Source organism: Nerophis lumbriciformis, linkage group LG36 (genome assembly GCF_033978685.3).
Source record: "Nerophis lumbriciformis linkage group LG36, RoL_Nlum_v2.1, whole genome shotgun sequence".
NCBI lineage: Eukaryota > Metazoa > Chordata > Actinopteri > Syngnathiformes > Syngnathidae > Nerophis > Nerophis lumbriciformis.
The window spans coordinates 18,862,501-18,875,000 of NC_084583.2; the positions used below are offsets into that span (position 1 = coordinate 18,862,501).

The 12,500-nt window shown below is 38.9% G+C and overlaps 1 protein-coding gene across 1 annotated transcript in view; it reads right to left on the bottom strand.

Annotated features, from left to right (window-relative positions):
- Positions 1 to 3,967: 3,967 nt before the first annotated feature.
- The window catches only part of tmem35 (transmembrane protein 35), a 12,069-nt gene continuing 3,536 nt past the window's right edge, over positions 3,968 to 12,500 (bottom strand). The window contains exon 2 of the mRNA XM_061930352.1: positions 3,968 to 6,207. Coding sequence (XP_061786336.1) covers positions 5,833 to 6,207 — 375 coding nt within the window. The 3' untranslated portion in view covers positions 3,968 to 5,832. The remainder of the gene's footprint in view (positions 6,208 to 12,500) is intronic.

A 12,500-nucleotide genomic window follows, 5' to 3' on the forward strand; every position in this document is an offset into this window, starting at 1 on the left:
GTGCCCGTGTGGCCCGACCTTGCGCTGTGGGGTCTCTGTTGGTGACTTGATGTGGTGGCGGCGCAGCCCCCGTGTCTGGTCTGGATGCTGTGTCTCGGTTGTTTGGGCGGTGGTGTGTTTGTGCAGGTTTGGGGCCTTTTGGTGGGGGGGGGGTATTGGTGTCTCTTGTTTGCGTGTTGGCGTTCGGGCTGACTGGCGGGCTGGCGCCGGCTGGTCTCCGGGGTCCTGGTGGCGTGTGGTTGCTGGTCGCAGTTTTTTTTGATCACTTTGATTTGATTGGCTGGTGCTGGCTGTCTGGGGTTATTGCGGCTGCTGTTTCTGCTGCCGTTTGTTTGTGGTGTGGGCGCCCGTGGCTGCTGGGTCTGGTGCAGGGGTGTGGCTGATGTTGTGACTGGTGGCAGCGCGCGCGCGTGATGGCTGTCGGGGCTGACGAACTGTGTATATGTATGTATATGTGTGTGTATGTATGTATGTATATATATGTGTATGTGTACATATGTGTATGTGTATGTATATATGTGTATGTGTGGGTATGTATACATGTATGTGTATGTATATATGTATGTATGTATGTATGTATATTTCTGGGGGTACGCTCTGGGCCTGCCTGTCAGACGGGGGTCGACGCCTCAGGCTACTGCATCCGAACTGCGTGTCTGGAGCTCCTGGGTCCCGCTGTCCATCCCTTCCGGGTGCCCGTCTTGGTTGGGGCCTGTTGGGCCTAGTCCCTGCGTCTGTTGTGGTAGCTTGGTGCTGCAAGGTATTCCGAGGTGCTGCGAGTCGGCCAGTTGCTGGGGTAGTGACCTTGTTTGTCAGCATGTCTGTGATCTTCTTTTAATTCTTTTTATTATTATTATTATTATTTTTTTTAATATATTTTATTAATATTATTTTTTAATTTTTCCCCTCCCTCAGAGGGGGGGGCTCGGCGGGGCGGTTGCTGGTTGTTCCATCTCCATCGTTGGGTCCCTGCAGGTGGGGTGGGTGGTTCCCGTGGCCCTGCGCCTGGGTGGTCCTGCGGCGGCCGATTTGGGTGGGGTGGCCGGGGGCTGGCCTCGCCGCGCTCTCCGGGGGTGGGGGGTGGGCTCGTGGGGGCCCGGTTGCCGGTGGGGCGGGGGCGGTCTTCCTGTCCTGTTGCGGGGAGTCTCTGGGTCCCTCGGGCGGGGCGTCTCGCCTTTCTGCCCGTGTGGGGTGTGGTCTCTCGCTGGCTTGGGGTCTGGCTGTCCCCTGCTTTTCTCGTGCCCTGTCCTCTTCCGGGTGCGTCTGTCTGCGGCCTGCTGCTGGCCCTTGTGGGCGGTACGGTGGGCCGGGCTCTGGGGTTCCTGTCGCTGGCCGGCTTGGCTGCGTGGGGGCGGTGGTCCCTGGTTCCCTGGGCACCACGCCTACTGTTTGTGGGTTGGGCTCTCGGGGGTGATGGGGCCGTGCTCTGGCTCCCACGCACTCTGGGAGTCGAATGTATTGTACATGCAAATTCACATATGCTCACATACGTACATAGGTACCTACGCTCCCACATACATACACAAATACAGTACATATTTACCTACCTAAAGTTCGTACATCCACACGCACATTCAATATACAAACATACACATACTGTACATATACATTCACTGTACAAACACATATACACATTCTGTACATATACAAGTACATATGCATACTTATACTCATGCACATAATCACGTTTCATCAAACATATATTAACGTTGTTGCCCTAGGGTAAACTGGGTGTAACACATGGCACACTGACAAAGCTTGACCTATTGTGACTGTGGCAGTCTGCAAGGTTGGTGTCGGTTGCTTCTCTTTCTCCCCCTCCATTTTTCTGCATTCTTTCGTATCTCAAGTTATCATTACGTATATGTATTGTTGCATTTAAACAACTGTATTGTTGATAATAAAGGTAAATTATTGGTATTGTTCATTATCAATAGCGCTATTTCTATTGGTATTTGTATTGATCCATTTGTAGTGTAATAATGCTCATTGTCATTTCTGTATTATTTTTTATTTTTCGCTAACTGCTTATTTGCTATTACTTTTACCATCATATTTGTACATGTCGTATTTGCTGATGTTGCTCTATTGTTGTTGTTTGCTGTTGTTGTTTTTGTCTCTCTGTCTAATCCCCCTCTTGTCCCCACAATTTCCCCCTCTGTCTTCTTTTTTTTCTCTTTCTATCCCCTCCTGCTCTGGCCCGGCTGCACTAAATGATAATATAAATACATTTAATAAAGTCAAATACAAATAAGGCAACAAGAGAAGTATCCTACACTTCTCTTTTGTAAAGTAAATCTGAACAGCCGACGTGGGCATCTACATCAACTATATGATTTGCCTGAGAAGCTGGACAGGACACAAAAAAAAAAAAAAAAAAAAAAAAAAAAAAAAAAAGATCTGGTATCGGCGGTGTGGATATTTCAGTATGTATCCACACATAAACATCTGGTATCGGCGGTGTGGATATTTCAGTATGTATCCATCCATCCATCTTCTTCCGCTTATCCGAGGTCGGTTCGCGGGGGCAGCAGCCTAAGCAGGGAAGCCCAGATTTCCCTCTCTCCAGCCACTTCGTCCAGCTCTTCCTGTGGGACCCCGAGGCGTTCCCAGGCCAGCCGGGAGACATAGTCTTCCCAACGTGTCCTGGGTCTTCCCCGCGGCCTCCTACCGGTCGGACGTGCCCTAAACACCTCCCTAGGGAGGCGTTCGGGTGGCATCCTGACCAGATGCCCGAACCACCTCATCTGGCTCCTCTCCATGTGGAGGAGCAGCGGCTTTACTTTGAGCTCCTCCCGGATGGCAGAGCTTCTCACCCTATCTCTAAGGGAGAGCCCCGCCACCCGGCGGAGGAAACTCATTTCGGCCGCTTGTACCCGTGATCTTGTCCTTTCGGTCATAACCCAAAGCTCATGACCATAGGTGAGGATGGGAACGTAGATTGACCGGTAAATTGAGAGCTTTGCCTTCCGGCTCAGCTCCTTCTTCACCACAACGGATCTATACAGTGTCCGCATTACTGAAGACGCCGCACCGATCCGCCTGTCGATCTCACGATCCACTCTTCCCTCACTCGTGAACAAGACTCCGAGGTACTTGAACTCCTCCACTTGGGGCAAGATCTCCTCCCCAACCCGGAGATGGCACTCCACCCTTTTCCGGGCGAGAACCATGGACTCGGACTTGGAGGTGCTGATTCTCATCCCAGTCGCTTCACACTCGGCTGCGAACCGATCCAGTGAGAGCTGAAGATCCTGGCCAGATGAAGCCATCAGGACCACATCATCTGCAAAAAGCAGAGACCAAATCCTGCAGCCACCAAACCAGATCCCCTCAACGCCATGACTGCGCCTAGAAATTCTGTCCATAAAAGTTATGAACAGAATCGGTGACAAAGGGCAGCCTTGGCGGAGTCCAACCCTCACTGGAAACGTGTCCGACTTACTGCCGGCAATGCGGACCAAGCTCTGGCACTGATCATACAGGGAGCGGACTGCCACAATCAGACAGTCCGATACCCCGTACTCTCTGAGCACTCCCCACAGGACTTCCCGAGGGACACGGTCGAATGCCTTCTCCAAGTCCACAAAACACATGTTGACTGGTTGGGCAAACTCCCATGCACCCTCAAGGACCCTGCCGAGAGTATAGAGCTGGTCCACAGTTCCACGACCAGGACGAAAACCACACTGTTCCTCCTGAATCCGAGGTTCGACTATCCGGCGTAGCCTCCTCTCCAGTACACAGTACACAGTATGTATCCACTAACTGAAAAGCCTTCATTTAGATTGGTGGTTTTGGCCTCAGGCCAAAGTGTCAGAATTGATTCATCATAAAGAATGAATTCATCATAAAGTGTATTTACAGAATAAAAAAGTGTTTTTTTTCCCCCCTCTCCTCCTTCATGTACTTCAAACTCCTGCATAATTCTAAGACATAGAAAGAGCAAACAAAGAAAGCCAGAGTATTCAATCAGGGTTTTTACTTTGAGCATTTACAGAAAGAGAAGAACAGAAGGCTGGTCCTCCAGGGAACCTTGAAGAGACCATCTGAGGACAAAGACACAGCAGTGGAACTATGTTGCACCACATTAGGAGGAGACATAGCAGTGGAACTATGTTGCATCACATTACTAGCATTAGGAGGAGACCACGTTCATGCACAATTCTGCAAACACTCAAAAGGAGGGAACACATGTTGTAAAGTAGTCCTGTGGTATTGCATCTGATGATATGTCTGATTTGTCATCATCTTCACTTCAAAACATGCGCTAATTGTTTCACTTTGAAGACTTCAGTCAGCCTTTTCAAGACATTATAAAGTTGAAGATCATTTAGATGTAGATGGTTTGGACAATGGAATGAGTGGGCAGGTTGAAGACATTATAAAGTTGAAGACCATTTAGATGTAGATGGTTTGGACAATGGAATGAGTGGGCAGGTTGAAGACATTATAAAGTTGAAGACCATTTAGATGTAGATGGTTTGGACAATGGAATGAGTGGGCAGGTTAAAGACATTATAAAGTTGAAGACCATTTAGATGTAGATGGTTTGGACAATGGAATGAGTGGGCAGGTTAAAGACATTATAAAGTTGAAGACCATTTAGAGCCGAGATGGTTTGGGGAAATGGAATGAGTGGGCAGGTTGAAGACACTATACATTTGAAGACCATTTAGATGTAGATGGTTTGGACAATGGAATGAGTGGGCAGGTTGAAGACATTATAAAGTTGAAGACCATTTAGATGTAGATGGTTTGGACAATGGAATGAGTGGGCAGGTTGAAGACATTTTGAAGTTGAAGACCATTTAGATGTAGATGGTTTGGACAATGGAATGAGTGGGCAGGTTGAAGACATTATGAAGTTGAAGACCATTTAGATGTAGATGGTTTGGACAATGGAATTAGTGGGCAGGTTGAAGACACTATAAAGTTGAAGACCATTTAGAGCCGAGATCTTGCCCCAAGTGGAGGAGTTCAAGTACCTCGGAGTCTTGTTCACGAGTGGGGGAAGAGTGGATCGTGAGATCGACAGGCGGATCGGTGCGGCGTCTTCAGTAATGCGGACGCTGTATCGATCCGTTGTGGTGAAGAAGGAGCTGAGCCGGAAGGCAAAGCTCTCGATTTACCGGTCGATCTACGTTCCCATCCTCACCTATGGTCATGAGCTTTGGGTCATGACCGAAAGGACAAGATCACGGGTACAAGCGGCCGAAATGAGTTTCCTCCGCCGAGTGGCGGGGCTCTCCCTTAGAGATAGGGTGAGAAGCTCTGTCATTCGGGGGGAGCTCAAAGTAAAGCCGCTGCTCCTCCACATCGAGAGGAGCCAGATGAGGTGGTTCGGGCATCTGGTCAGGATGCCACCCGAACGCCTCCCTAGGAAGGTGTTTCGGGCACGTCCGACCGGTAGGAGGCCACGGGGAAGACCCAGGACACGTTGGGAAGACTATGTCTCCCGGCTGGCCTGGGAACGCCTCGGGGTCCCACAGGAAGAGCTGGACGAAGTGGCTGGGGAGAGGAAGTCTGGGCTTCCCTGCTTAATGCTGCTGCCCCCGCGACCCGACCTCGGATAAGCGGAAGAAGATGGATGGATGGATGGATGGTTTGGACAATGGAATGAGTGGGCAGGTTGAAGACATTATAAAGTTGAAGTTGAAGACCATTTAGATGTAGATGGTTTGGACAATGGAATTAGTGGGCAGGTTGAAGACACTATAAAGTTGAAGACCATTTAGAGCCGAGATGGTTTAGACAATGGAATGAGTGGGCAGGTATAATTGTTGTCAGTCATGTTGAGGACCAGTGGTCACCAGTTCCAAGTTTCCTCCCCTAAGACTGCTTGACTTTGTTCTTCTCCTGGTCGTTGACGTGCTGCTGATGCTGCTGATGCTGCTCCTCCCGGCTCTCCTCCCGCTCCTCGCTTTGGCGAGCGATGAGCAGGCGGCAGGTGAGCAGGATGCCGAAGACCAGGGCGTGGGCGTAGCGCTTGAGGGGGTCGCCCACCAGCTGGTGGAAGAAGAGCACGGCCAGCATGACCAGCAGCAGCAGGAAGTTGGCCACGTCCTTGGGTCTGCCCGGCACCAGGGTGAGAACCACGCCGCAGCCCACCTCCAGGGAGCCCATGATCTTTCGCAGCAGCACGGAGCTGATGCCCATCTTCTTCAGGCCTGGCAGGGCCTTGGCGTAGCTTTTGTATGCCCTTTTCTAAAAAGGAGAGCACGGGAGACCTTTGTCACACATTTGAGCTGTGCATGAAACCACTAAGAAGTCCACATCACTCCAGGTGGGAAACCACTAAGAAGTCCACATTCTCCACTTTACTAGGTAGGTAAATGTCCTGATACTAATGGTGGGATTGGATCATACAGATTGTTGCTTGTGTTTAACTGATGGCTGACGAGCCTTAACCATCTTTAGAGCAGCCCTTTCTAATTAAAATATGAAAAAGAAACAAATCTTGTGTCCGATTATTCTATAAAGGGAACAAATTAATGGTCAGATGACTCAATTACCAAAATAATGGATTGCCGCAGCATGATAGCTTGTTAAATACCAATAAATGACTTCATTGGGGTCTTTGGGTTCTGCATGAGTGCCGACAATGTGAAATGGAAGCATGGAGGCATGATTTATAAAACAATATTGACTTCCTCCCACCAATCAAGCTGTTTAGAATTTGCCCCAATTGTGACATCAGCAGATATCTCCTTATATGGTATCGTTTTACCCAAAGTGCTTTGCGCGGGTCCGACATTGTACACTCTTAGAAATAAGGGTTCTAAAAGGGTTCTTCTACAAGGGCTGAGGTTCTAACTGGAACCATTTGCTTCTGAAAAACCCTTTCCCGAAGAAAGGGTTTTTCAAGGGTTCTTGGTAACGCTAATGGTTCCAGTAAGAACCATTTTGATCCAGAGAACCCTTTAAAACCCCTTTTCTGAATAATTGGTTTTAAAAGGGTTCTCACTAACACTAAGGGTTCCAGTAAGAACTATTTTGATCCAGAGAACCGTTTTTGGAAGAAAGAGTTCTTCAGGGATTGTTGAAAGCATGGGTAAGATCCTGTGTCACCAGGGACATACTTCCTGATAACATTTGCCAATAATGGTGCCTATCTTTAAATAAATGTTTTTCTCATTAAAATGTTTGTTCAATGTCAACATGATAAATGACCACAATATAATATGAACTAAACTGATCTGTAGAATACAATATGGTTCTTTATAGAACCCTCAGAAGACAAGACGGTTATCGGTGAAAACCTTTGAAAAGGGATGTTTTTAGAACCCCCTGTGTCAGGTCTAGATGAAACCCTTGAAACATGAAAGAGTTCTTTGTGGAACTCCCTGTGTGGGTTCTAGATGAAACCCTTGAAACATGAAAGGGTTCTTAGTGGAACTCCCTGCATGGGTTCTAGATGAAACCCTTGACAAACGAAAGGGTTCTTAGTGGAACTCCCTGTGTGGGTTCTAGATGAAACCCTTGAAATACGAAAGGGTTCTTAGTGGAACTCCCTGCGTGGGTTCTAGATGAAAGTCTTGAAATACAAAAGGGTTCTTAGTGGAACTCCCTGTGTGGGTTCTAGATGAAAGTCTTGAAATACAAAAGGGTTCTTAGTGGAACTCCCTGTGTGGGTTCTAGATGAAACCCTTGAAATACGAAAGGGTTCTTAGTGGAACTCCCTGTGTGGGTTCTAGATGAAACCCTTGAAACATGAAAGGGTTCTTAGTGGAACTCCCTGCGTGGGTTCTTTGTAGAACCTCTCATGGGGGGTTCTGGGTGGAACCTTACACACACAGTTCTAGGTAGAACCCTCCAAAAGGGTTCCAAGTGGAACCTTTATAAAAAGGTTCTACCTGGAGCCAAAAAGGGTTCTCCTATGAGGACGAGCCGAAGAACCATATATGGTTCTACTTAGCACTTTTATTTCTAAGAGTGTAGTCCCACGCTGTTGCCAATAAGTTCCTTCTTTTTCTCAATTATCTTGTTGTGGCGCAGACTGGCTCGTACAAGCACATAGGGCTGGACCATTAAGGCAAAAACAATCATCACCATTATTGTGATTGATATTGTAGTCACCGTTCAGTCATTTTAAAACATGAGTATTTATTGTACCGCCAAAACTCAACTTGAATTATTGTTGATGAAAACCATAGTGTGTGTGCTTTTTGTGTGAAATAAAATGTAATTAAATGCAAAAAATCCTCATATTTACTGGTGCAATACAATTTTGACCAGTATTTTAGGTCATAGCATAATAATTGTGTAATGTTACATCTATGATGTCGTTCACAACAACACAACAGATGACATGTGTTGTGTGTGTATGATTGTTTGTACATTGATGTTACATCCATGATGTCGTTCACTACAACACAACAGATAACATGTGTTGTGTGTGTATGATTGTTTGTACATTGATGTTACATCCATGATGTCGTTCACTACAACAGTACAAGTACAATATGGAGGCATTTGGACTTCAAAACTAACAATAAAAACTACAATTCTACTGGTTAATAAAGAGTGTGAAGTATAATATGGAAGTATTTGGACTTCAAAACTACATACACTCAAACTAAATACATTCATTACATTACATTTACACTAATAATACATTCATTACATTACATTTACACTAATAATACATTCATTGCATTACATTTACACTAATAATACATTCATTACACTAATAATACATTCATTACATTACATTTACACTAATAATACATTCATTGCATTACATTTACACTAATAATACATTCATTACATTACATTTACACTAATAATACATTCATTACATTACATTTACACTAATGATACATTCATTGCATTACATTTACACTAATAATACATTCATTGCATTACATTTACACTAATAATACATTCATTACATTACATTTACACTAATAATACATTCATTGCATTACATTTACACTAATAATACATTCATTGCATTACATTTACACTAATAATACATTCATTACACTAATAATACATTCATTACATTACATTTACACTAATAATACATTCATTACATTACATTTACACTAATAATACATTCATTACATTACATTTACACTAATAATACATTCATTACATTACATTTACACTAATAATACATTCATTGCATTACATTTACACTAATAATACATTCATTACATTACATTTACACTAATAATACATTCATTGCATTACATTTACACTAATAATACATTCATTGCATTACATTTACACTAATAATACATTCATTACATTACATTTACACTAATAATACATTCATTACATTACATTTACACTAATAATACATTCATTACATTACATTTACACTAATAATACATTCATTGCATTACATTTACACTAATAATACATTCATTACATTACATTTACACTAATAATACATTCATTGCATTACATTTACACTAATAATACATTCATTGCATTACATTTACACTAATAATACATTCATTACACTAATAATACATTCATTACATTACATTTACACTAATAATACATTCATTACATTACATTTACACTAACAATACATTCATTGCATTACATTTACACTAATAATACATTCATTACATTACATTTACACTAATAATACATTCATTGCATTACATTTACACAAATAATACATTCATTGCATTACATTTACACTAATAATACATTCATTACATTACATTTACACTAATAATACATTCATTGCATTACATTTACACTAATAATACATTCATTGCATTACATTTACACTAATAATACATTCATTGCATTACATTTACACTAATAATACATTCATTACACTAATAATACATTCATTACATTACATTTACACTAATAATACATTCATTACATTACATTTACACTAATAATACATTCATTGCATTACATTTACACTAATAATACATTCATTACATTACATTTACACTAATAATACATTCATTGCATTACATTTACACTAATAATACATTCATTGCATTACATTTACACTAATAATACATTTATTACACTAATAATACATTCATTACATTACATTTACACTAATAATACATTCATTACATTACATTTACACTAACAACACATTCATTGCATTACATTTACACTAATAATACATTCATTACATTACATTTACACTAATAATACATTCATTGCATTACATTTACACTAATAATACATTCAATGCATTACATTTACACTAATAATACATTCATTACATTACATTTACACTAATAATACATTCATTGCATTACATTTACACTAATAATACATTCATTGCATTACATTTACACTAATAATACATTCATTGCATTACATTTACACTAATAATACATTCATTACATTACATTTACACTAATAATACATTCATTGCATTACATTTACACTAATAATACATTCATTGCATTACATTTACACTAATAATACATTCATTACACTAATAATACATTCATTACATTACATTTACACTAATAATACATTCATTACATTACATTTACACTAATAATACATTCATTACATTACATTTACACTAATAATACATTCATTACATTACATTTACACTAATAATACATTCATTGCATTACATTTACACTAATAATACATTCATTACACTAATAATACATTCATTACATTACATTTACACTAATAATACATTCATTGCATTACATTTTCACTAATAATACATTCATTACATTACATTTACACTAATAATACATTCATTACATTACATTTACACTAATAATACATTCATTGCATTACATTTACACTAATAATACATTCATTACATTACATTTACACTAATAATACATTCATTGCATTACATTTACACTAATAATACATTCATTACATTACATTTACACTAATAATACATTCATTACATTACATTTACACTAATAATACATTCATTGTAATACATTTACACTAATAATACATTCATTACATTACATTTACACTAATAATACATTCATTGCATTACATTTACACTAATAATACATTCATTACATTACATTTACACTAATAATACATTCATTGCATTACATTTTCACTAATAATACATTCATTGCATTACATTTACACTAATAATACATTCATTACATTACATTTACACTAATAATACATTCATTACATTACATTTACACTAATAATACATTCATTGCATTACATTTACACTAATAATACATTCATTACATTACATTTACACTAATAATACATTCATTGTAATACATTTACACTAATAATACATTCATTACATTACATTTACACTAATAATACATTCATTACATTACATTTACACTAATAATACATTCATTGCATTACATTTACACTAATAATACATTCATTACATTACATTTACACTAATAATACATTCATTGTAATACATTTACACTAATAATACATTCATTACATTACATTTACACTAATAATACATTCATTACATTACATTTACACTAATAATACATTCATTGCATTACATTTACACTAATAATACATTCATTACATTACATTTACACTAATAATACATTCATTACATTACATTTACACTAATAATACATTCATTACATTACATTTACACTAACAATACATTCATTGCATTACATTTACACTAATAATACATTCATTACATTACATTTACACTAATAATACATTCATTACATTACATTTACACTAATAATACATTCATTGCATTACATTTACACTAATAATACATTCATTACACTAATAATACATTCATTACATTACATTTACACTAATAATACATTCATTGCATTACATTTTCACTAATAATACATTCATTACATTACATTTACACTAATAATACATTCATTACATTACATTTACACTAATAATACATTCATTGCATTACATTTACACTAATAATACATTCATTACATTACATTTACACTAATAATACATTCATTGCATTACATTTACACTAATAATACATTCATTACATTACATTTACACTAATAATACATTCATTACATTACATTTACACTAATAATACATTCATTGTAATACATTTACACTAATAATACATTCATTACATTACATTTACAGTAATAATACATTCATTGCATTACATTTACACTAATAATACATTCATTACATTACATTTACACTAATAATACATTCATTGCATTACATTTACACTAATAATACATTCATTACATTACATTTACACTAATAATACATTCATTGCATTACATTTACACTAATAATACATTCATTACATTACATTTACACTAATAATACATTCATTACATTACATTTACACAAATAATACATTCATTGCATTACATTTACACTAATAATACATTCATTACATTACATTTACACTAATAATACATTCATTGCATTACATTTACACTAATAATACATTCATTGCATTACATTTACACTAATAATACATTCATTGCATTACATTTACACTAATAATACATTCATTACACTAATAATACATTCATTACATTACATTTACACTAATAATACATTCATTACATTAC